Raw genomic sequence first — 25636 nt, 5'->3', positions numbered from 1 at the left:
GCACTGAACAGCCACCTGACCTAGGGTTTTTGAGGATTGAAGTAAGAGAGATTTCAAAGCAAATGGATTATGCTATAGTAACTCTTAGCTCCTAAAGATGGCAAAAGATCTGCTCAAAACTTTGTAGCTTGCCACTAAGGAGAAACCCAAGAGGTCGGCTTCTGACAGCTTTGGTCCCACCTTACATAGGATCCTAGCAGAGTGCCTGGGTGAGCTCAGTGCCCATGAGTATGGGAGGAGTGAGCATGGGTGAGAAAATGAGTGTGACTGAAACCATTTATTGAAACATCTTCCCGCTCCATGAGGTCTTGCGCTGTTGCTACATTAATTTCCTGCATCATAGCTACATTAAAAACTACTCCATTCTTAAATGATAAAAAGGTGAGAAATCTTTATTTATAACTGGTAAGCTCATCAGAGTTTAAGAGTTGTTGGTTTTGGTGTGATGGGTATTCCAAAAACGTAATCATCAGATCCAAACTGAGCTGTGAGAGGCTGAAACTGATAGGGCAAAAACATCAGACAAAACAAAACTGGAGGGCAAGGAAAGATGTCTGATGCTTTCAATGATGGAAAGTGCAAAGCTGAAGCTACTCACTAGACTTTTGCCTTCACCATTCCCACCCAAAGTTTACATCCCATGTGTCTGTGTAAAGGGTGAGCAGTCATGAGCCCAGGAGACGACCCACTGCTGAAAGTCATCTGAACAAGAGTGCTGTGTGTGCTCAGCCAGTTTATAAATGGATTTTAGAGCTATGGCTCCCACATCTGTTCTGAGATGACAGCCACACAGATTTCAATTTGCAGAGTTACCATAAAGCTCCTATTTGTCCTTCAGCCTGCTAGCTCTCATTTCCACACTTCACATCTCCTTAAGGAAGCCCCACCTCTTTGGGATCAAATGCTGCTTTCAATTAGCGTTATTGTCCGTATGAGTGTTGAAGTACGAGTTATTTTTCTCCTGGTTTTCTTTTTCCAAGTTTTATTGTTTCCTGTGTAGGATGGTGGTTTCCATAGATACCCTGGATATTATTTATCTGTCCACCCTGAATGTGCAGTTCCTTCCAATGAATTATACTGCACTTTGCCACTTCTGCTTGATGTCTTTGATCTTTCATCCGTATTAGTGCTATACTGAGCATTTTAATGCTGTTGTTCCAGCATGTCTTACCATCTTGATATCTTATCTTATCATCATGCCTTGTGCTTTTACATACGGCTTTCAATCCACATGATAGAAGTCCTATCCCAGCCAGCTTTAAATTAAAACCCAGTACATTGCATGTCTATTTTTGGATTTTGTACTGATAATTGTTGGAAACTTTAGCTCAGCTTTTCTCTGCTATGGGTAACTGTTAAACAGAACAGTGTTTTGTTATTTTTGTTCTCCTTCCCCCTTCAGCTCTCCCCCTTGAGATATGTTACCAAAGGAAAAAGTCTGGCAAAGTATTCAGGATTGTTATGGCCCTATCTGGGAGCTCAGCTAGCACTGACTGGTATTGTTTGAGGTGACTCTTGCATGAGTTTTCTCTCTTTGTCCTGTTCCTACCTTGTCCCAGAGGAAAGCATATGTCCTGTGTAACAGAAGTAGATGGTAATGTGAGTCACTGCTTGGTATTTAGTGGTGAGAAAGTTGACCACTATCAATCTTCCCAAATCCTGGAACAAGCCAAGAAAAATCTGGACACAGCGTAAGTTAGTGCTGTCTCCTTCATGGCTATTCTGTCCTTATCAGGCTATTTACTGCACAAGTGGGGCTGTTCTGCTGATTCAGCATCACAAGAAGTGATGCCAGTGCAGCTCCAGGCCACACTTAAGGAATTACAAAGGAGACCATTAGAGTCACAAGTTTTCTCTTTAGCTGATTTAGAAATGAATTTGTTTTCTTTCTTGCTCCTTTGGTTCAGAGCTGTTAATAAATAACCTTTTCAATGCTTCTGCAGGAAACATGAGGAAAGAAGCCTGTGCTCATGACCTTGCTGTAAGAGCTGCAGCTGGGCTGGGAATCCTGTGGCTGGAAGGTGGGCTCTGGCTTGAGCCTGGGACCTCCCATACACAGAGGGAGAATAGTGCTAAGAGAGCATGGGAAATGCAGCAGACCTGTAGCTGCTTTTGTGGGGGCCCGTGTTTGTTGGCCGTTCCTGCTGCTGAGAGGCTGTACTCATCTCTAACGGAGCCAGACAGCAGCTCTTTTCCATGCTATAAATCTGTTCCCTTTACAAGTGGCCATGTCACAAGCTTGTCACATCTTCAGCTGAAGTAACCTCCATTATGTTGGCTTTTTACAGTGGAGAGTGTTAATCTCTGTCCCAGTCCCAGGTGCAGTATCTGCAGATGCCTCACCCAGAGGTGAGGGTGGTTCAACACCTCCACAGCAGCACCTTGCATGTAGCACTCAGAGAGGTCAGCTCAGACACTTGTCAGAAGGATGGGTGGTTGCTGTGACCGTCCCTTGTCCTTGTTGCCACTGTGCCCACACTGCCTTATCCGAATTATTTCATATTTTTATTTTGAACTGTTTGAGGCAGGGACTCTGAGGGCAGGAGTGATGAAGACATCCACATTGAAGGCCAAACTACAGCTTAATTATAAATGGGTTTCTTTTCCTGAGCGTAATTCTCCACAGGATTCACTGCATGTCCCAGTAATAAGTAATCTGAACTTCAGAGATTAATAACATCCTGTGCCAGCCCATTCACCCAGTAAAACTCCTTTGCTGTTTTGTTCTATGTCCGCATGAGGCTCCAGCCCTTGCAAGATGCTCTTTTAACCATGAAAATTTAGATTCGTATTTAACTTATTATCTACGTAACCTCCAAGAAGTATTTCTTCTCTTACACTCAGGAGCTTTGTCAAGACCTGTGCTCTGCAACAGTCTTTGGTCCCATGTTCCTTCCCACTGGTTGTCCTGAGAAATACCACAGGGTAATTTGTTTCCTGCTATTTGAAATGGAAATTGTAGCAGAACTAGGAACAGAGCATGATATTCATGCCAAATATCATGAGCTGAATTCTCCTCATGGTTTGTGGGAATCCTACTTATTAAGGCTGACCTCTGAGAAATCAGTATGTTTTTCCACAAAGCTTAGACAGTGGACGCACTCTCAGCAGGAGACAGAAACTATCCCAGCTGTTCCCTGTCCTGTGCAATGAGGAATGGAGATGCCAGTGCTGACAGCTGGAGGTATGGGGGCAATTCAGGAAGTGTTTAACTAGACAGCTATCTTTTTTATGCATGCAGTCTTAACCTTGGCTTACTGGAAGGAGGCGGTGGGGCTGCTGCTCTGCCCTGGATAGCGAGGAGACTTTCGCTTCATCTGCTAGAATTAATTGCAGAGGGAAGATGCCTACAGTTTTCTCTGCTGCAGACAGGTACTATGCATGTTAAGGGAGGGAAAACTCACTGGGTATCTTGCAGATCTGAGAGCAAACATCTGTACTGGAAATCACACTTGCAAGGGGTGGCACAATCCAGGTGTAGGCAAAATCCTAGCACAGGTATGCACAACAGTGGTCCCCACCATATGCATTCGCATGCAGGGCTGCTGGGGAATGGGTATCATCTGTCTCTCCACATCCATGGCCTCATCTTCCAGGGGCTTTGCCAGTGCCAGTGGCTCTGCTGATGCTGCACCAGCCTGAAACAGTGTTTGTGCTTCTGCAATCAGTTTCCAATGGTTTTCGGTGCAGAGTGGGAAGTGAAACTAAAGGAGAAAAGCTGGTTGCTTTGCTGTGCAGAAACACTCAGGAAGCTCGGGTTCCCGCCACGGCAGCAGCACAGACGGCTGCTCTATTTGCTCACATGCGGCACTTTGGGCAGCCATGGTGTGTTTTTGGAAGCTGGGGAAGTGAGCCCCTGAAAGCAGCAGTGTTTGTTGCTCAACACACGAGGCAATCCCCAGGATCTGTGATTCAGAGAAAGATGTCCTTGAGATGTGGCAAGAGGTCTGGCAGCTGCTTCAGGGCAGGAGAGGCTGTCAGTGGAGAGCGTGTACAAGGAAACTGGTGGCTAGTGGGAGGGTGTATTTTGACACTGCTGTAAGCACCAGGAATGGAGCACGCGGTGGGGGGTGAGGGGTTTCAGTGCGTTTCCTCTGTGGTCATTCCTCCTGCCAGAACCTCCCGTTAGGGGCAGCAGTATGTACAGTGCTCAGGACTTTGTGTTTTCCAGGAAGTTTCTGAACTTGCTGATCTAATGTGGGTTTTAAAGGGGCGGGGTGGGGGGAAACGGTTGTTCTGGAGGCTGTTTCCTCTCTTTTGCCATGACAAATTCTACATCCCCCTGGTGTGGCTGGCTGATGGGGCACAGGGAAGGATGGGCTGTACTGGGATGGTGATGTGTGAGTCACAGTCTTCCTATTAAAGCAATGACCCTGTGGTCTTTAGCAGCGACAACAGTAGTTAAATAGTTGGAGACAACAGCTGCCTAGGGCTGAACTGAGAACAAGTGACCAAAGTGAGTGAAGGATAGTGCCCATCACCAGCCGGGATGCTGGAAACAGGGAAGGGTGTGACTGTCTATGTAGGGATGAGGGAAGCTGATATGATGGTGGATTTTAGTAAGCAACAGAGTAATTCCTCAAAATTGAGGATGACCATCTCATAATTTGCAATGCATTACTTCCAGCGCAAGAGAAATGTGTACTGGCCCAAATCTTGACAGAGAAAAAAACATTGCTATAAGAGTTATGAATTATTATACAAATAATGCACACTTATTCTGTGTCAACAACTAAGATCTAGTAGCTTTTAAAAAAAATTGTTGCTCAAATTTAAAAATACTTGAACTGAATCAGCAGAATATTTTAAATAGCCAAATAAGAATGTTAATCGGAAGCAGCGTATTCACTTATTCTATTCCCCAAAAGCCTTAATCTAACAGTTGAAAGTTATGCTACTTTGAAAAATAACAACATCTCTAAAAGATACATATCTGGGGGGAAAAGAAGCTACAATTAATGCAAATGTAAAGTTGGAAAGCACAGAAGATGGCCAAAATAAGCATAAGGAAATAATCATGGCCAGAGATTTAAGAGCAGCAAAGAAGCCTAGCAGCATCATTGGCCCATTACAAGTCAGCATATTAGAACTAGGTGTCAGTGCTTGATGCTCGTTTTTTTCCCCCAGAAATTAAAACAAATGTCTTCATATCAGGAAGTATATTCAAGCAATAACTTAGGTGATAAGCTGGAGGAGAGGGGGCATCTTCAACTCACTGGATATTTTCTGATGAAACCTCAAGCCTTGTGGGTAACAGCAATAAATCTTCTACAGTTGAAACAGAGTTTGATGGGCTGGTAGCAAATTAATATCAGAAGTTTCCTGGCAGAAGACTGATGTTACTGCTAACAATTGTTTCTTCTAACCTGACAACCTCTTTTATGTCTGAATCCTAAAGAAACGAGCACAAATAGAGTACAGGCTTTAGAAGCCCAGTAAACATCATATAAATATGAAAATTAACTGTCTAAAGATCATTGTGTCAGCAGTATCCTGCCACTTGTTGCTTGTATTTGAGAATATTGAGTATCTTGGTCTGACTGCTGGGATGTAAGCCAGAAGAATATCTTCCTATAGAGAGACTATTTAATGAGCAGGCATTGGAAAAGCTTTGATGGCTTGTATAAGAGCAGGCTGTGTATAACAGGGAGAGGGGCTGTGATGCGGAGATGGAAGCGGTACGAGTGCCTTGCAGAGCAGCCAGGAGGCTGAGCATAGCACCCAGCACTGCTGAGTGCCGTGGGAAGGTCTCTGACAGTGGAATCCACTTTGTGCAGTGGGTGAATGGGGGATTTGTTGGAGGGGCAACTTAGGTCTCAGGGGCTCCTGCCCAGAATCCCCCGGACATCACCCCTCCAGCAGTAAACCTGCACCGCAGGCCGGTGTAAGTGGGGCACCGACACTGCCCTGAGCACAAAGCCCCTCTGTGCTACTGCCGGCTGCGCAGGCGGCTGCGGAAGTGGGAGAAGAGGCCTGTGTGCTCTGCCCGCTCCTTTGTGTCCATCTCTTGCTGCTGCTGCTCAGCTCTTGCACCAGCTGTCCAGGCTTGCCACGTGCTTTTCTTTCTTCCAGGAAAACAGGGTGACTTCAATAGGTCTTGTGCAATTTCCCAGGGTCGTATCCTAGGCACAACTCTAAACACAGCAAAAGGATGAGGCGCTCCTACCCCAAGCAATGTTGTACATACGGATAGCATAGAGCAGGTTGAATTATGTCTGAATGAAGCCTAGAGCTTTGATGGGCGAAGGAGGGAGCAGATTTATTCAAATGCATCTGTATCTCATGAGGACAGCATGTGCATTACACTGGTCTTCGCTAACAGTGTGGCTTATGAGTGTATCACCCTCTTTGGCTGACTCCCTGCCTTCTGAGTGGAGGAAACAGGGCTGGGAGAAAATTCAGGGGCCACCCATGCCCTGAGGCAAGATCAGCTAAAACAGCACTGACAGACAGAGACTTCATTTGTCTGAAGACAGGGAACGTGTCTCCCTTGCTTTTCTCTTTATAAATGAAACAACCCAATTCTTTCAATGTTTCCTCATAGGTCAAGTTTTCAGATTTCTGATCTTTCTTCTCTTTCTCTTCTGGAGCTTCTCCAAATGATCTCCATCTTTCCTGAAAGGCAGTGTCCAAAATTGGGCATGGAACTTCAAAGGAGTCTTTACTAGCATTAGATGGAGGGAAGGATTACTGCAAACTGCTATAGCTGCAAGAATGTTTTCTCTGGGAGAGCTACTTAACGGATTGCTCACCATGCTGTCTTTGGGCAATGGCTGTTGTCTAAATGTCATATTTGCCCTTGTCCTTATTCAAGTGAGTTGGATGTTTTCCCCAGGCTATCCCCTATTTATCAAATTCGTTTTGAATTCCAGTCCTATGTGTCAATGTGTTTTTGCTCCCAACTTGGTATTAGCACAGACATAGGTGCACTCTTCATCTTCCAGTTCGCTGTGTACAGAGATGGCACAGACTAATTCAAGCACTATGCCCATCTGCATAGCCTAGACCCATAGGAGTCTGCTGGGGTTTGACATATTTAGGGCTGTGTGATTTAAAGTATCAAATATCTCTGAAGGATGGCATACAAAAAAAAACATACTACATTGTTTGGATTATTAGTTTCACTGACATTTCAGTGTTTGTGCTTCAGCACTCATAACTATTTAATCTGGAACACTTAAAAGTATTTAATCTGGGATAACATAATCCAGTAACTTTATACCCAGTGTATTTATAATTGCATGTTGAACCACAAGGAGGGCCAGAGATCACACCAGTATTTGGGCCATGATATTTGCCAGATGAATAATTAGAACTTGGAGCAGAGCCTGTTCCACATAACAGCTGTAAAAAGTGATGTAAAATCCTGATCTGAAGCTTGAATTCTAACTTCAAGATTTTCAGTGTCTTGCCCTGGTATTTTGAACTAAAACCTCTTAAACCAAAGCAATTCCCTTACAGTACATGTGCTAGTATCTATATAATAAGACAAACCTGAGCCTTTTGCCAGCCTAAGAAAAGACTTTTCCAAAATGTTTGTCCGAAACAGGTGATTTACATTACTTTGCAGCAAAAGCTACCTAGGTATCTTGGACAGCAGCATGTTTGAATGAAAAAGGCAGATGAAGAATGAGTAAGAAGTCAGATGGAGACAGAAAATTTCAGGGAAGGGTTGATAAATGAAGCAGTGTGGCTCCTCCACAGTGTGTTTATGGACTCAGGTGTTTGGTTGCGGTAGGTCTGGAGGTAGAAGTGGCTTTTAGGTAGTATCCCTCAAAACCTGATGCAAGTTCAGCAACCTCACTCAGTGTACAATTCAGACTGAAAAATGTAATGACTACCACAATCGTATTTTCCCTTGGCAGGAGGATAATGTGTGTGTCCCCTATGCACCTTGAACAGCAGCACTGATCGCTCCCATCCACTTTCACTGGCATCACTGCTATCAGAACTTAAGACTTGAATTCCTTCAGTCAGTAAATGTGCACAGGCTGCACTGCCAGAGCAAGCCTGTCTGCTGAGCATGGATGATGTTTGTCTGCAAGCACCTCCCGTGATAGATGGTCCTTCTGCCCAAGCAGTCCACCTTGTGCCATGGAGCAGGTCACAAGCGCTGGATGCTCTCATGGTTTAAGCCCAGCCAGCAACTAAGTACCACACAGCCACTAGCTCACTCACCCCACACACAGTGGGATGAGGAGGAGAAACAGAAAAAAGGTAAAAAACCCATGGCTTGAGATGAATACAGTTTAATAGTTGAAATAACAGTAAAATATGACAATAGGATAATAATAGGAAGTAGAGAGAAGAAGGAGTAACACTTCTCTCCCAAAACCCCCAAGTGATGCACAGTACAACTTCTCACCACCCACTGACCAACACCCAGCCCAACTCGAGCAGCGGTCAGTCCCTTCTGGGTAATTCCCCCCAGTTTCTATACCAAGCATGATGGTCTATAGTATAGAATATCCCTTTGGCTAGTTTGTGTCAGCTGTCCTGTCTCTGCTCTCTCTCAGTTTCTTGTGCCCCTCCTCACTGGCAGACCATGAGAGACTAAAAAGTCATTGACTTGGAGTAAGCACTACTTAGCAACAACTAAAACATGAGTGTGTTATCAACACAATTCTTATACTAAATCCAAAAGGCAGCACTCCACCAGCTGCTAGAAATAAAATTAACTCTATCCCAAGAGAAACCAGGACCAATGCATTCAGACTGCTGAGGGATTCAGGCAGCCTTCACTCATGGACTCCTGTGCACTTTCAGCTGGCAGGCAGACAGGCAAGTTGTTGCTCCTTGCTTTAAAAATACAGTGGCATCTGATTCATTTCAATCCATACTGTTCCCATTTTCTCAGTCTTCAAGTATGCCTGTGTCCCTTTGTGATGGGTCATAATTCAGTGGCTTCTCAGTACTGCTCTGTGTCTCTCTGATTTGTTTAGGTTCAAGAGCTCTGCAGACTATATTCCCATTTGATGGGCTACATGATTGCATAGAATCATAGAATTGTTTAGGTTAGAAAACACCTGTAAGAGCAGGTCCAGCTGTTAACCTAGCATTGCTGAGGCCACCACTAAACCGTGTCCCTATGAGCATCCAGCAGCTCTCTCCCAAAGACTGGACATATGCTTAGGAACCAGTTATTGGAGAGACTACAAACAGATGGCAGCAGCAATGTGGGCGATCTGCAGCAGAGGTAGCTGCCAGCTGATGGGCAGGATTCGTAAGATGCCGTCTTATTCTTTGTTGTCACTCCAAGCCTTGTGGGCAGCAGGCAGTGCGTCTTGGAACTCCCTTTGCTTACAGCATGTAACGTGGCTAATTTAATTAAATGTGATTGAATGTGGGGTTGCTGGGATTACATAGCAGAGGTGCATGGCAGAGTTGACTTAGCGCTGCCCATGATGGCAGACAATCATGCGTCTGAGATTGTACACCTCCCCACCTCACTTAATTTAGGCTGGGACAGTGTTATCTCCTGGTGTAATGGGTACATTGCTGTGCAAGGCTAGTCTCATTGCAGCGCTGGTCAGAATGAATAAGAAAAATAAAAGCAGATTATTCTGTATGGGGAGAAGGGCTGCTGGACTGTTCAGGTAGATGGAGAAGGCTAGAAAGACAAAAACCCAGAAAAGATCATTGCTTATAAATTGGTTAAGAGAATAAATTCCAGGAGGATTGAGAGTTGCAGACGTTTTGAGACAGAGGTGGAACAAAGACAGAGGGAATAAATAAATAAATAAAGGTTGAAAATGAGTATGCTTGCAACCATACAGAAGTGTGCTGAAAGCAGAAAGGTAACTGTGGGAACTGTCTCTCAGTGTGGCACTTGTGCAGTGTAAGACTGATGGCCTTGCAGTACAGCCTGTTGTGATCCCTTCTGTGACAGACTGAGCATGAGCATCCAAAGGAAAAAGCAAACATCAACTTTATATATTGTGCTAAACCAGAGCTTACAACAGTATTTGTATTTATTAGAGGTGACATGAGGTTACCTGAACTGAGCATGGCTATAGGCTATGCACAGCATCTCTCCTTTTCTGCTTGACAATCCTAATTTCAGTCCTTAAACCAGCCTTAGGCTATCCTTATTGTATCTCTAAAAGCAGCTGGCTGCCTGATTCCTTTTAACATTTGTTGCTAAGTCTTGTTTGGTAAGAAGGGAGTTGGGAGGTGTGGGTAGCCTTGGCTGTGAGTGACATCTCCTGGCGTGCAGAGCTGCCAGTGACTTAGCATGATGCTGGGTGGAAAGCAGTTTCCTATTTGTCTGGAAGACACTGGGGGCAATCCTGCTTCCTTGCCTTCACACAGAGCTGCCTCCCATGCTGTTTTGGTCTTTCCTGGATTATTCACAGGGAACAAAAGGGTTTCTGCAGCAAAACAGAAGTGGCTATCAGCAGCATTCTTAGTTGATCGTTAACTCAGAGACAGAAAGGGTATTAGATCTGCTTATGTTCTGGTACATGTATCAATCACTGGATGGATGGATGGAACCAGTAGTAGCCCCTACAGGAAAAAAACAGAGACCAGAATTAGAAACAGAGATGCCTGCACAGCTGGTTGTGCTCCAACATCTGGAGAGTGCTGGGCAGGGCCCTGGCACCAGGCAGTCTGGGTGAGCCTTGGAGTGAGGAAAAAAGGAAAAGCAGTGTCATTTCTGTGCCTACTTCTGCCTCTTATATGATGCTTTTATCATGACTTAAAGTGGACAGTATGGCAGAAAGAGCAGAGATCTGTCTCTATTTGGTTCTGGCTGGGCACAAAGACAGAAGATCTTGTCTGTTTAACTGTTAGCTAAGGAAAAGAGCTGCTAATAGAAGAAAAGTCCTGGGGCCTGGCAGAGGAGGTAGATGGTTCAGTACTGCACCACTTGGTGGAGACCAAGGAGTGTTTGCATGGCATTCAGCAACATGATGTGGGGCTCAAAGAAGCTGGTGGAGTTTAGGAAATAAGCTAATTCTTTAGCCACTGCAGAACTGTAATTGTGCCTAGAGCTGATGGATGTAACGAAGCTTGCAGAAAAGGGAACTTGTACAAATACCTTTCTGAGTAAATGGCAGACAAGTTTTGGTTACACTGACTTCTTTATCTGGATTTGCAGTGTTGCGGTTTGGGTTTTTTTAAACAATTATTCAAGTCTGTACACTTTGAGTGCTCTTTGGAAATTTATTTGCTAGGCTACCTTCTGGTTTATAATTTTGTACCCTTTCTAGTATGAAACATTTCCACAAAATGCTGCTTGGGAGTGTTAGAGTTCTCTCTCATCACTCAGATGAGTGCTCTGGTATAGGATACAGCAACAAAAGCACAAATCTACAACCTCCAGAGTCCTGAAAAGTGCTCATGGTACCAAGCTAAAAGTCACACAGAAGTCATGTTCAAGATTAAGGAAATAATATGCCTTGGAAAATATGACTAATCTCAGGTTGCAGGTGGGATGCAGATAATTATCATTATGTCTGCCTACAGACAAGGGATTTCTGAAGTTGTTTATTGGGATAGGCCATTACAGTGAGAAAATTGTTCCTTCTTTGCTGCTGATGCTGCTAATTTCAGAGTGTGGCTGCTGAAAAGATAGAGCAGACAATACCCATCACAACAGGAAGTTTTAAAATCTTAGAAATGATGCAAAGTCACGCATCCTTCATTCCTATGACAGTAAACACCTAACAAAGCCAGTAGTGGCTGTCTCTAGGCAAGATCTCAGAGTAAGGGTGGCAATAATTAGACGGATGTGCTGTGCAACTGTCAGCAGCAGTTTCAGTTGTCAAGCATGGTGGCTTCACATTCATACTGTGCAGCTCTCTTTACATTATAGCATCTGGTTTTAATCATTTTTCTAGTGTTAAAATAATTTTTGTTCATCAGACATGCCCAGTGCTATCACAACCTGAGCCAAATGCTCTCTCCAATAAGAAGAAATGTCTCACAGCTGTCATGCTCTGCTGTTTCTAATCACTTCAAACCCAGAGTGCTGCAGCCTTTTTGAATAAAGCTGTATAAAATGCATTCATACCTCCTACTGTCTGGTATGTGCACTAGACTATTATTTTAAGCTGCATTCTTGGAGGTACTGGCAAGCACACTGTGCCTCTAACAGGCACTCACAAAATGCGAGCACAACAAGCTTCCAGATTCCGCAGTTAGACTCAACAGACTTGCACATAAGCGCAGAGCTCCAGGTCAGCATTAGGTTTCCAATGGACCTGCCTGCTTGGAGATCTTCAAAACAAGTTCTCTTAGTACTTTTAGATTCCATTTTCTCTAGGTAGGTGGGAAGACGTTATTTGTTTGCAGTCAAAGATTTCCTGAGTTGTGCTGCTTCTTTTCACTTTGGATTCCGGGTCATTTGTAAGGTTGGGTAACATTTTGTATAGTTCTGGCACCTGGGACCATCTTTCACATGAAACCAGAGTGGTTAGAAAATGACCCTGTTCAGAACTTGAAAGCTTTTCATATTTTCATGCATGGCATGGGGTGCCAGGATGGATTTGGAGCATTGACCCAGTATCACCTGAGGACTGGAGACTGACCTCTGGAACTTCAGTTCTAGCACGCAGATACAGATCAGGTTCGGTCACCTTACCTCTTGGAGCATGAGCATAGTTGATGTGGTCCCCTGCACAGAGGTATTGTCATCCTGGATGACTTGTAATGTACTTCTAAACATCTCCTACGGTATTTGTGTATACGGAGAAGAGAAATTACTACTTGTGTGAGCAGTAGACAATCAGTGCTTTTGAGTATGGGTAGAAATAGATTGCACATCGTAGTGGGAGCAGGTATGTCCCCTAGAGTGATGAAACTATTATTTAGTTCTAAGTGTTAAATTTACAGCTAGGTCATAAATCTGGAAAATACTTTTGCTGACACCCTTTCTAGAGCTTTGTGTTGTAAGATGGTATTCTATTAAACAACGTCAAAACTGGATGAGGCTAAATTGCGAAGTGAGATTTCCACTATGGGATATATGAAAAAGAATCCAAAGCAGGAAAATGTAGAAGACAGCATCATGCTAGACACTAACAAATGCAGATATATATATCTTGGTTCTGAAAACTCAAATGACATATTGGTTGTGAATGATTTCCATGAGCCATAAGTAGCTTTTCTTTACAGAATTCTACTGCTAACCATGTATTTTAAGCCATAAAAATCTTAACTTGTTAGATAGGTCATACCAAATACATCAGTAACCGTTAAGGAATCATACTGGTCTGAGTTCTGCAAAGTGTGCTATTTTTAGCCATATTGTGCCAATTCTGAAAATACAGGCTATTTATAATTTACTGGCCTTGGAGAAGTGGCATCAAAAATCTCCATAGCTTTCTTAAATACCTTGTGGAGTGCACATCATATTTTTTATATAGCATTGCCAAAGTGCAGGACAGCATTGCTTTAACTGACTGCCACATACTGAAATGTTAGTGTTACACTTCCTAAATGTATCACCAGTAGTGAGGATGTTGTAAATTGTTGTGTAAAAAACTGAAGCACAAAGTACACTAGGAGAAACGTCTCCTAGTAAAGGGGTTAAAGCTTTAGATTCTACAAAGTTATGCTTTTTATATATAGTATGCAGGAAGGACACTGGGACTGAGCTTTGCCTCTAAGAAATCCCACATGACAACACGGTGCAGGAAATGGGAGCAGGGATTGGCCAAGACAGATGCTTCGTAATGGAAAGGGACTGCAGGAACATGCATGAAGACTTTTGGGGTGTGAGGTAAAATGGGCTGCTGGGATACTAACATCCTTTTTCTGCTTTAGTCACAGGTACCAAACCAAAGATGTCCTGGACAAGAAAGATTCTATTCATCCTGGGATTTCTCTCTACTTTGGCTGTAATTGCTTTAATTGCTGTAGCAGTGACCCAAAACAAGCCACTTCCGAAGAATATTAAGGTATTATGGGCTGGGGCTTTTACATGAAAACAAGCCAAGATGGGGGGTTTAGGTGTGTAGAGTGCTCCACGACATGTTGCTGCCCTTGCTGGATCTGGCTAACGTCTCTTTCTGGCTCCATGTACCTCCACGTCTTATTTTACATCTTCATGGTAAAAACAGATCATCTCCTAAGTAGTCAGTCCTAGTTTTGCTGCTTTTCTGCTCGTGTGTCCTTTGATGGGAACTTTGCACTGAAGCAGTCCTGAGAAGAGTAATGACACACAGTAATGTTCACAAAGCCAGATAGGCTGCTTATTTCTGGTCCCCCCCAGGTGTGGAGACCAGCACATGCTGTGTCTGATTTGGTGCCTCAGGTGCAATGATGGTCTGTTTTGCCCACAGTATGGGATTGTGCTGGATGCGGGGTCATCCCACACTAACCTGTATGTGTACAAGTGGCCAGCAGAGAAAGAGAACGACACTGGAGTGGTGCAGCAGGTGGAGGTGTGTAAAGTCGAAGGTAAGAGGAAGAAAGAGACCTATGGAAGGGGCATGGGATGAAGAAGTGATAATGCAACCAAAGGGTGTGGGAGGAAAAACCTGGAGGAAGAGGTCGATAGTGAAAACAGTGTTACATCTGTGAGGTCGTGTATATCCCACTGCTTCCCACAGGGAGCTGTGTGTGCCTAACCTTCCTGGGAGGAAAGCTGGATCTACTTTTTCCTTTGTTTTTAGGATGCTTGGAAGTAAGTGCTTATTGGAAAAAACTACACCAAAGAATGTACTTAAATAAATAAAGTGCCTGCATGCACCCTTGCTGAAGTGCCAGCGAATGTCAGCCAGCAAGAGGGGAGGGCACGGTTTGCTCTTTTCAAGGCTTCTCTGCAAGCTAGACACTGTGCTTGTGGGCCAAGGTTGCTCAGCTTATGCATGTCATCATTTATTCTTTATTCTATTTAATTGCTGTGTAGATACTGTATGGTTTAGAAAGGCATAATTGAAATTCAAAGATGCACATGACAAGGGACAGCATAGACCACCATGGATCAGTTCACACTGGGTGAAGAAGTGCCGTCAGAGCCTGCCTGGGGTCTTTTCAGGCCTGTCTGCACTGCAGGGGAGAGACGTGCTGTTATTGAGCTGCTGCAACAGCCCCTTGATGCTTGCAGCATGCCACACCACGAGCAGCACACTGAGCATACAGCAACCTGGAGCAAGCACAGAGTGGACTTTACTGCTCATGCAGGTGCTGGTCCTGGGGCAGCCCATTCACCAGGAGACATGTGGCAGGGAGGGACAATGAAGTTTTCTTTGGGTTAGCATGAAGGGGATAGCTGCAAGACACTCAGTGGTGTAATGTGAACATACAATACACAAACAAATGACAGCATCTTCCCCTGGAGGACCCAGTGTAGTGAAATGTCAGGGATTTTCAGGCGCAGATCCAGGGTACACCCAAGCAGAAGCAGAGATGAGTCTGCAGATGTCCAGGACATACTAAGCAAATTATCTCTCTCACTGCAGCCCTCATCACTACTTCATAGCCTGCTCCATGGAGAGCAGGCTGGCAGATGCTGGGTGTTGTGGCTGTCTGCATGCATCAGGCTTAGTTGGCACTGTAGGATTTCTAAACCCCCTTAGAAATGGAGTGGCTGAACGTGATTTTGCTGCCTGTTGATTGTGATACAGTTTAATGTGACTGCTCATGACAGCACTCTGGGGGTATGCTCAGAGTCTGAGCAATGGAGTGTCCTTATTTCTTGCAGGCCCTGGGATCTCAGGTTACTCCCATGCCACAGAGAAGGCAGGTCCCTCTCTGGCACAGTGCCTACGAGAAGCAGAAGATGTGATTCCTTCAAAGCAGCACCAAGAGACACCTGTCTACCTCGGAGCAACTGCTGGCATGCGGCTTCTCAGGTATTGCAGAGCTTGTCCCCTTCTCCTGCAGCACTGCACCTGGGACTGACAGGGTGCTCAGTGGAGATCTCTTGGGCAAAGACCTTGGACGTGCTGCCAGATCACACTGCCCCGGTACCCTCTTCTGCTGCTGGATTCTCTGAGCCCCGAGTCTCCCTGGGCTCTTCCCTTACTTGCCCAGCAGGTCCATTTCCACTCAGTCCAACCTTCCATCATCTCCACCACTATATGCAGCGCAGACACCAAGAGGGTAGCAGTGCCCAATCTGATGCTCAGGGGATGCTCTGACATCCCCCACAGTCAGGTGTTAGGCCTGACTCAGGATTTTTGAGCCCATCCATTTTGCAGCTCCCCACATAACTTGACTCAGCCCAAGACTATCAGAGCTAAGGTAACTTTATAATCATAGAATCATAGAATAATTACGATTGGAAAGGACCTTAAAATCATCTAGTTCCAACCCCCATGTCCTCCTTTAATTCCACTTTGTGATTTTCATGGGAGTGCCTTGGACCTCTTGCCTGACTGAGACAGGGAGCTGATTTTACATATGTATTGTCTGGGAAATCTCCCTGGGGATGGATTTCTTTTGTAATTGTAATGGCAAAGAGTGATAGCAATCTCCACGGTGCAGTCCCTTCAGGGCACTTGCTCCAGGAGAACAAGAGAGCTTTGGTCTCTGCTCCAGGTACCACTCTCAGCTGCAGGATCTGTAAGTGTCAGAGCTGATTGCAGCTGTGATGGCAAGGTGTGACAGAGAGGGAGATGGACAGTTAGAGCTGGATTTAACCATATGAATGACTGTTCTGTTCTAACTACTACTTGGTGGGGAGTTGCAGCCTGTGTACTCAGAATAAAGCCCATTGGCTGCAAAGAGCTGTCAGCCAGAGTCACTTCATCCTTTCTTCCATTCATCCAGCCTGGAGAATAAAAGTGCAGCTGACAAAGTCTTGTCCTCAGTAGAGAAGACACTACGTTCAGCTCCCTTCAGCTTCCAGGGTGCCAGAATCATCAGTGGTCAGGAAGAAGGAGCCTATGGATGGATCACCATTAACTACCTGCTGGGCAATTTCAAGCAGGTACTGTATCAACAGCAAGTCCATATTTGAATCATTGCCTTGCAGCACTTTGTAAATTGTGCCTTGTAGGAGGGTGTTGCAGCCGCTGTCTTCTCTTGTAAGCCATTTACCAGAGACCAGGAAGCTGCACATCTTGCCTCAGCAATTACTGTGAGTACATCCTGATACTTACTGGTATCAGGATGTACCATTGTAGTCAGGCTTAAAGCATTGAAATAAAACACCAGCATCTTTGATAACTTTGCTTGGGTGCAGCAAGCCACTTGCTGTATCTTCCTCATTTCCTGATCTAAAATACTTCTGTGCCTGCAAAGTTTGACTATGATTTTTTATTATTGAGCTCATAAATCATCTGGAAGCTGAAGCCGCAAGTTGACTGGTTTTTTTCATATCAATTGTATTAGATTTCATATTCTTAGTGCTCCTGCAAACACCCAGACATGAACGACCTTCTGTCTTTCTGAGCCCCTCCAGGCCCCCTCCAGCTCTTCCTGTTTTTTCTATGTTCTGTGCTTCTGCTTATCCCCTCAGAGGTCTTTCTCTTTCTTTTTAGCTTTGTCTACTTTTTTCCCCTCATGCCTGATGTATCTGGTTTTACTTTTGAATTTTTATTTTTTTAAAGTCCGGCTGGAAAAAGCTTCTACATTCCCTGAAATCCATAAGTGAGACATCAGGAGCACTGGACCTTGGAGGAGCCTCAACACAGATTACTTTCGTACCAAATGAACTCTCTTCTGAGTCCCCAGAGAACCTGCTCTACTTCCGTCTCTATGGGAAGGATTACTTAGTGTACACTCACAGCTTTCTCTGCTATGGGAAGGACCAGGCTCTGCAACAGAAACTGGCCGAGGATCTACAGGCAAGTACATCTGTGAATGTCAGTGGAGATCCTGGACTCTCTCAGCTTTGACATACTGGTGTTGTACAACTTTCTGTGTCCCAGCTAAATGTCTCATACCTTAGTCTGGGTTTGGGAATGTCATTATCCTCCATAAAGACTGGGCAGGTGCCCAAAGAGATCACAGTCAACATTTTCAAAGTACTACCAATTTGAGGTGCCTTGATTCTTGGGCATGGGATAGCAGTAGTACTGTGCTTAACTGAAGTACTCCTGGGGGGGTGATGTTTCACTGTCTCTGAGAATCCCAAATCAACAGCACCTTCACAAAATGTGGCTGAAAGTAATTTGCCCAGCATCCTATAGGGAGCCTGTGGCAGTACGCACATCCTCCAAATCACAGCCAGTATCTTAAACCATCCTCATCACTCTGACCTGATGTGTGTACATTGGTGTGATGTACTTGTGGCCTTGTGGCCTTGTGGCCACTCTTGTGACTCTTTCCCAAGTGTTACTCCAGACTGAAGTGTAACAGCTCGGGTTGATTCTACTTTCAGACCATGGAGAACAGCAGCCTCCTTGATCCATGCTTTCACCAAGGGTATCAGAGGACTATAAATATAAGTGACCTCTTCAAAACCCCTTGTACATCAGCCAAGAAAAAGAAATTCCCTTTCAGCCAGCTGTACATACAGGGAGAGGGAGATTATCAGAAGTGCCGAAGAAACATCCAGAAACTCTTTAACAAAACCAATTGTCCTTACTCCAGTTGCTCCTTCAATGGGATATACCTACCTCCATTACAAGGGGACTTTGGGGTAAGTGTTCTCATCCTTCAACTCTTTATAACCCAGAGTATCAAAAGAGCAGAAACTAAGAGTAACGCTAGAGTGAATTCTTCATGGCTGGTGCAGGAAATCATTTACAAGATCATTTTTTGGGTACGTAACTACAAAAATAGTGCTGCACTTGCTGTGAGGACTACATGTGTAAGGGCTACCCCAGTAAATACTGGCCTACCAGTACTGCAGTGTTCCCATTCTAACTCATTCCTGTGGGCATGTCCTTGGGGTGCTTCATTTACTGATTCATTTTTCAAGCAGTCCTTCCTGATGGCTAGCACCAGAGGTAAAACAGCCTGCTGCAGGCCATGCATGACACTGCTCTTGTAAACCTTGTCTCCTGATGTCAATGGTGGCACCAGATCTTAAATTCATCCAGAAGTGTGTGAACACTACTGGAACCAATCAGTCAGCACACCTGATCAGTCTGCTTCCCCGATGTGATGAGGAGCCAGCACACACTCTGACCACATATCATATGTGACACCACACTGAACATCAGTCCTAGAGCTGTGAGATTTCACTGGCTGTGAGCGTTTCTGGGGGAACTGTTAATACTCCCCTTGCCCTATTCATAAACTGCCCCCTGTCTATCAACTATTGGCACTGCTCAGAGATGGGTTTTCTAGACTTTGGATTACATGCAGGGGTTGTGTACAGTCCTTTCAGACCAACACCTCTGCTATTTGTGGTGATATTGGCTGCATGCTCATCTCATTCAGTTGCCAAAATGGGATTGTGATCGCTACAGCAAGCAGTGTTCACCATGTGCCACTCTGGCACCAGTGCATAGAGGAGAGGTATTTACTGTGGTTCTTCAGGATACTGTGGTCAGTGAAGTTCCTACCTCCACCTTCTGTTTGGGATCCTTAGCTCTCGTCAGCTCTGCAGGGCATGTCTCAAAGTGGCATTGCTCTTGAAAGTATCCCTACTTTTATCTGTGTGGTGTTACTTCTTACATTTCTCCATCTCTAAATAAAACCATTTTCATCTGTGGGCTTTCTGCTGTCCTGCTCATACTGAAGCCCCATCAGGTTAAAATGTTTTTTTTTCCTTCAGGCCTTTTCTGCTTTCTACTTTGTGATGAACTTTTTGAACCTTACCAGTGAACAAAGCCCCGCTGCCCTGGACAAAGTGGCTACCACCATTGAGAGCTTCTGCGCCCGGCCTTGGCATGAGGTGAGCAGTGCTTGTGGCAGTAGGCTGGGGCTGATGGGTGGCAAGAATTGCTGATATTTTTCTGTAGGGTAAATGGTGGTGTGTAACTTCCAAGGCAAGAGGGGGAAGATTTCCCGAGAACCTGCAGTGGATGCTTAGGTGCAAGCTGGAGCAGCAGAAAGCTGTGTAGATCAGCCTGGTGAATTCCTCCTTCCCTAGGTGAAGACAGTATATCATCAAATAAAAGAAAAGTACCTGAGCGAATATTGCTTTTCTGGAGCCTACATCCTCTCCCTCCTGGAAAATGGCTATGACTTCACTGAAAACAACTGGCAAAGGATCCACTTCCTTGGGAAGGTGTGTTCCATGGCGGGGAGGGCAGCTAACTGCAACCTCTGCTGCGCAGCCTTTGTCTCCAGGGGTGCCACTGCCCCGGCAATGATGCAAGCAGCCCTTGCACCTCCCAGCATTGATTCTGCTCCTCTCCCATTTCAGATCGGCAGCAGCGAAGCAGGCTGGACCCTTGGCTACATGCTGAACCTGACCAACATGATCCCTGCAGAGGAGCCTGCTGTACCCCCTCTTTCCTATAGCAGCTACGTGGGGCTTATGGTGCTGTGCTCCCTCGTGCTGGCATCTGTGCTCCTATTTGCCTGGCTTCTCTTCCACAAGCCCAAGTGCCTGCAGAAAGGGATTGTTTAGGATGAGCATTGGGAGAAGAGGGGCCATGTCACCACGGTCACTCAGGGCTAGGAGATCCCGGCAGAGCAGGCTGTACTGCAGAGCCCCTCTCACTGAAGCTACTGACTGTGTACAACAAGGGCATTTATTTCTTCTGACTCACACTTGCACTGACAGAGGTTGGGACATCAAGCTCACCACCTCGCCAAGGACAGACGAGTGGGAGTCCCCCCCTTGAATGGGTCGTACTTTCATTCAGTGAAATGTTGCTGCTGGTTGGTTTTTGCCTTGTGCACAGCATTATAAAGAGAAAAACCGCAGCAATCTTTGGGAGCCAGTGCTCTTGCAAGGGTAATCTCAGGGTCACGCATCCCACTGAGCTCTTGGGAATGATCACACCCAGGGTGATCCTGCTCCTCCTTCACTGAAGCTATTCCCAAGAGCCCTTCCTGCACCAGCACACTTCCGCTCACCTCCCCATGCCCTGAGCCCTCGCAGCCCGACAGCTGTGTAAGGCCACCTGCACCCAGCTGATCCCCAAAGGCTAGCCAGGCTCCCAAATGCCACCCTGGGAAAAGAAGGGATGAGGATGAAGAAACCAAGTGTACTGGTGGTCATCAGCCCTTAGCTGGGCTCTGGTGGCTATCTGCTCCTTTTGCAGGTGGTAAGAAGCCTCTGTCCCACGTCTTCCTGATGTTGTTGCTGGACCAAAGTTGGCTCACTGTTCACTGAGCCATTCCTATGTTCTAGAGTACATCTTGACATGAATTCCCAGCCAGGCATTTCTGGTTTTTATAGGAACAGCTTGTACTGGCCGAGGATCCTTGACTAGTAGTGAGTGCTTAGGCCCAGAGGGACTCTGGTGTGATCAGCATGCCTACAGGTATATACTCGCTAAAGCAATCCAGTGTCACTGTGCTGATCATAAGGCAGCCTCTGATCTAGGGAAAATGTTTGTTAGGTGAAGTTCCTTTATAAATAGGCAGCTGGCAGCAGTTAACTAGAATGAGCATGTGCAGATTGAACCACTCCTGCCAGCAGCAAAATCAGTGAAAATTCACCTTTCCTTCCCTCATGGCTTACGTTTATCCCATGACCGTAAGACCCAAGGCTTGTGAATGCAAGTACCGCAGCTCATCTTCTAGCACACAGCTAGGGTGATGCCACTGATCAGGTTTATGAATCACTTTCTTCCACTTTCCATTCCTTGGTGCCCCCTCCCCAGAAAAGAGGTAGGTCAGAAATCCATTTTCATAAAAACACTTGGAAACCATTGGTGCCTGTCTTCCTCCCATGAAATTTTGGAAATCTCTTCTCCTAATGACCTGCAAGTGCTGGAGGCCAGAAGAAAGCTGATACTGTGAGAGAAAGACATGGCAAACACACACCTTCACCTGTTTCCCTGAGCAAAGGTGTAGAAGGCACAGAGGGATCAGGATGTGCAGCCCCAGTAAAGCTGCATCCTTTACACAAGCACAGACACCAAGCTTAGGGTTTTCATGCCTATGCTCCCACCCTCTCCCTCTGCACAGTGCAGGCTGCAAAGTGTCCCCCAGTTATTTCTACTTCATGCCTGGAAGTAGGAGTCATAACGTGTTGAAGGACCTAAAGGTAAGGGAAAAAATCTACCCTGTGATGTGGTAAGATCTATGGGCAGTTCATTTTTTTTTTCCAAAAAATCTGTGTCTTATTTTTCCTCTGAATTAGCTGGCTTCAGCTTCTGATGGATCTTATCCTGCCCATTTCAGAAAGACTGAGTAACTCTCTGCTACCAAAATCCCTTTTTCCTTGTTGGTGCTTGCAAGTCGTCATTCTATCATTCTAACCAGACTGACCTTCAGTCTGTAAAGTGCTCTGTGCTGACCCCATTTGTAGCTCTTGACACCACTTCTTTGAAAATTTTTACATCTTTCTGAAACATGGACACCAAAGTTTTCAGAAGTGAGTGGTAGTAGAGTCACTAATAGTGTATATAAAAGTAATACCCTCTGGGTTTGATCTGTACTCTATGTTCCCCACTTGTACATCTCCGGGCCAGATCTGCTCACTGAAGAGAAAGTTTTGGGGCTGTTTTTTCCAGTTGGGCTATTGTAACTTGGCTTTATTTTTCCAGTCACTGCATTCCAGAACGGCTACTGTTTCACACCATACATCACTGTCTCAACATGGGCCTCTTTGCCTTCCACATGACTCCATTGAAACATGTATTAATCAAGCAAGATCAACCTGCAAATGACAATTCCCCATACTGTTTGTCCAGTGACCAGTTATTGCTTTATCTGCAAATGCACTGAGATGTTTTAATTCATCTAGAGATGGAGTTTTCCTTCTGTTGTTTTCAGCAAAGATGGGTAGAGGAGAGGTTAACAGTAGGTTTTGGTCATGGCTGGAAAGCATGCAGGAGTAACATGTGATTAGAGCTGCTTCAGCTCCCTCGTCAGCCCCATTTGCAACACACCCCATCCTGCGTATGGATGTACACAGGATACATATACACACTTCCTTTGTGTATGAAGTCTTCATAGTAGAGCAGGTGACTTGGAGAAGCTCCCCACACAAGCTGGTGCATCAGTGTGGAAACCTGAAGAGTGGCAATTCCTCTTCTGAGACCTCCTCAGGGATCTGCCAGCTGCTTTATTGTGTCCATAATGCTGGAACTAGCAGTTCCATTGGGACAAGTCAGAAACTGATGCAGAAACTCCATGTGGAAGCTGTTGTAGAGGGAACACCTGTGCCAGTCTGCTCTTCTGGTCCCTGCCGAGGGTTTATGCCAAAGGAAAAGGTCAAATACAGAACCTGGAAGAAGAGTTTTAGTAATGTTCTCTATCTTTATGGCAAGTTCCACAGTATTAATATTGCTAGCTCTTGACTCTGGGGTCAGGTGATCAGCTGGTATCTTTGCTTACTCCCTCCTGCTTTTCTCCTCTTACCTTTTGGTTTGGGGTCTGGTTTTTTAAGCTGTAAACATGACTTGAGTGCAACCTAAGGCCCCCAACTAAGATAAACAAAATGAAATGTTGCATTGTTTTTAATCCTTATGGCTTTTATATCACATTTATGAGCCAGTCTCTCCAGAACTAGAATTCCTAAGGTGGCACCAGACACACTATTTAAAAATCACTTGAGCAGGCGGAGGCTCCAGGAATTGGTTGACTGAAGGCATCTTATCAGGGATGATATACCCTGAATACCCAGGTATTGATATACCCTTGCGTATCAATGGCTGTTCTTGAACATTTCAAGAAAAGTATCTGATTTTTCTCCTCACTTCTCCTGCTATTGCAGGACTTTGTCCATGGAGGCTACTCAAAATTCTTGGTCAAAGAGTTCAAGTTTAATAAGCATTAATTTCTTTGCTTCTGTGCTGCATCTGACCCAGATGTATGCAGCTGAAATGTGTGTTGTAGATCTACCCAATGCATATGTGAAGGTAATTAATGATAGTGGGGGGGAATTTCCAAATATGCCAGTAATAATATGGTATCACTTGTTAATGCAGTTGATCTGCCTCACTGATAATTATCTGTGCCTTATTTCTAATTTGGTAGCTTCTGGCTTTAATTTCCAGCCACTGGCTCCTGTACAGTTTTGCTCTTCTGGGTTAAAGCATCTTTTAACACCACATGTTCTTGTCTTGCAAGCATTTATTCACTATCTGCTCTGCTGGGCTGCTGAGATTCCAGGCATTGGTGTCTCCTGTTTTGCCACAGGAAGCCCTGAGATGTGCTGCAGCACGGTGGGATGAGTATCTCTATTTTGGGTTAAAACACCGAGTGGTCCATTTTTGGGAAGGTTCCTTGCAGGAGGATTCAACAGCTTTTTGCAGGGTGCAAGAGCAGCTCCGGTCTTTCTGGGACTGATGACTTCCACATGCTCTTGCATAGTCACCCAAGTGTCAGGTATGAGGCAAAACTCAAAGTACTTCTCACAAGAGGATGGGTGCCTGCAGCATGATCAGCTCTTGCAGAAAACAACCAGCCCCACTGCAGGGTCTGAGTGCCCTTCTCTCTCCTTGACGCAGAGAGCTCTCCTCTGCACAGGCTACAGCTGATTTCTCTGGCCCTACAGCAGAGCACAGTGGAGCCTCCACTTGCAAGAAAGCTCTCGGAAGCAAGGTCATCACCTCTGTGGTTAGAGGCTGATTTGCAATGTTGGTGCTGGCCAGGGCTCCCCAGCTTCTCCAAGAACAGCTCTCAGCTGGATGCATGCTCCCTCCTCCATCCCAATTCTTCCCATGCTCTGTGCCATAGGGGGATGTGCAGGCTCTGCAGAGCTGCCGGCTGCACCATGGGGCTCAACAGCCTTTGCAGGAGGGGCTGGGGGAGACACACCGAGGACAACAATCCCTGCTACCCAGGCCATGCGCTTGCTTTTTGCAGTTCAGTCCTGATGAAATGGATCTTTGTTTCAATGCACGCACAAGTCTCTGTATCCTTATCATAATAAAGACTTCTGAACTGATGCCAGAAAAGTTTTGTGCTGTTTTCCAGAAGACGGGAACTCTCCAGTATTGGGAATGGAGCCTCTGGCACTAAACATGGAAAAGTCCTGAGATGGGATTTCCTCTCTTGCCAGTTTGTTGCTGTTCTCCTGGATCAGATCTGAAGTTCCTGGTGGATAGGCAGCATCCTCTCCTGGCAGAGAAAGGCACTCTGGTCCACCCCAACCTCTGGGCACCTCGCACAGGTGGACTTGCTCACCAGAAGGCTGCTAGTGCCCAAACCCCATCTTTTCTTGCTTTAGCTTTACTCTGACCTCCCCAAAACAGCCTGTCGTCCCCTGTCACGCACTTGATGGCTACAGTCCTCTGTCCTCGTTTTCCTTCCCTCTCCCTCAGGCAGCACCACCAGAATCACACTGGCAATAAAAACCCCCAAAACAAGTGAAGGATGGGGGGCCTGTGCCCCTGGTTCACAGGGCCACGTGCCTGCCTGCCTCTGCGTGCAGCCAGAGCTGTATCTCTGCCAAGGCAAACATGATTGTCATGGTTCGTTTTTCTTTCAGTACGCACTTCCCCCAGTTTGCTCTTAGCTCTTACGGCTCTTAGCTTCAACTTTCCTCAAAGTTTCCAATCTTCCTCTTGTAACAGTACAGCCAGAATTAAAGCAAACGCACCAAGGTGGAGTCTTTCCATGGGCAGCCATGGAGGGATCAGCTCCTTGCTGCCTGCAACCCTCAGCTGCGCAACAAAGGATGGGAAGGGGATCGCATTCGCATTCCTCTCACTTGTGCCAC

The 25636-nt window shown here is 45.5% G+C and overlaps 1 protein-coding gene across 1 annotated transcript in view; it reads left to right on the top strand.

Annotated features, from left to right (window-relative positions):
- Positions 1-24731, top strand: part of ENTPD1 (ectonucleoside triphosphate diphosphohydrolase 1) — a gene marked incomplete at its 5' end in the record, with an annotated part of 35880 nt that extends 11149 nt beyond the window's left edge. Inside the window, 9 exons of the mRNA XM_080621957.1 lie at positions 13771-13904; positions 14289-14406; positions 15653-15803; positions 16723-16882; positions 17505-17741; positions 18278-18538; positions 19622-19741; positions 19940-20077; positions 20216-24731. Of these exons, the coding sequence (XP_080478083.1) occupies positions 13771-13904; positions 14289-14406; positions 15653-15803; positions 16723-16882; positions 17505-17741; positions 18278-18538; positions 19622-19741; positions 19940-20077; positions 20216-20422 (1526 nt within the window). The 3' untranslated portion in view covers positions 20423-24731. The remainder of the gene's footprint in view (positions 1-13770; positions 13905-14288; positions 14407-15652; positions 15804-16722; positions 16883-17504; positions 17742-18277; positions 18539-19621; positions 19742-19939; positions 20078-20215) is intronic.
- Between the last annotated feature and the right edge of the window lie 905 nt (positions 24732-25636).

The sequence above is a fragment of the Psittacula echo genome (genome assembly GCF_963264785.1).
Source record: "Psittacula echo genome assembly, chromosome: 6".
Taxonomy (NCBI): Eukaryota; Metazoa; Chordata; class Aves; order Psittaciformes; family Psittacidae; genus Psittacula; species Psittacula echo.
This window is presented reverse-complemented; position numbering and strand designations above follow the sequence as displayed.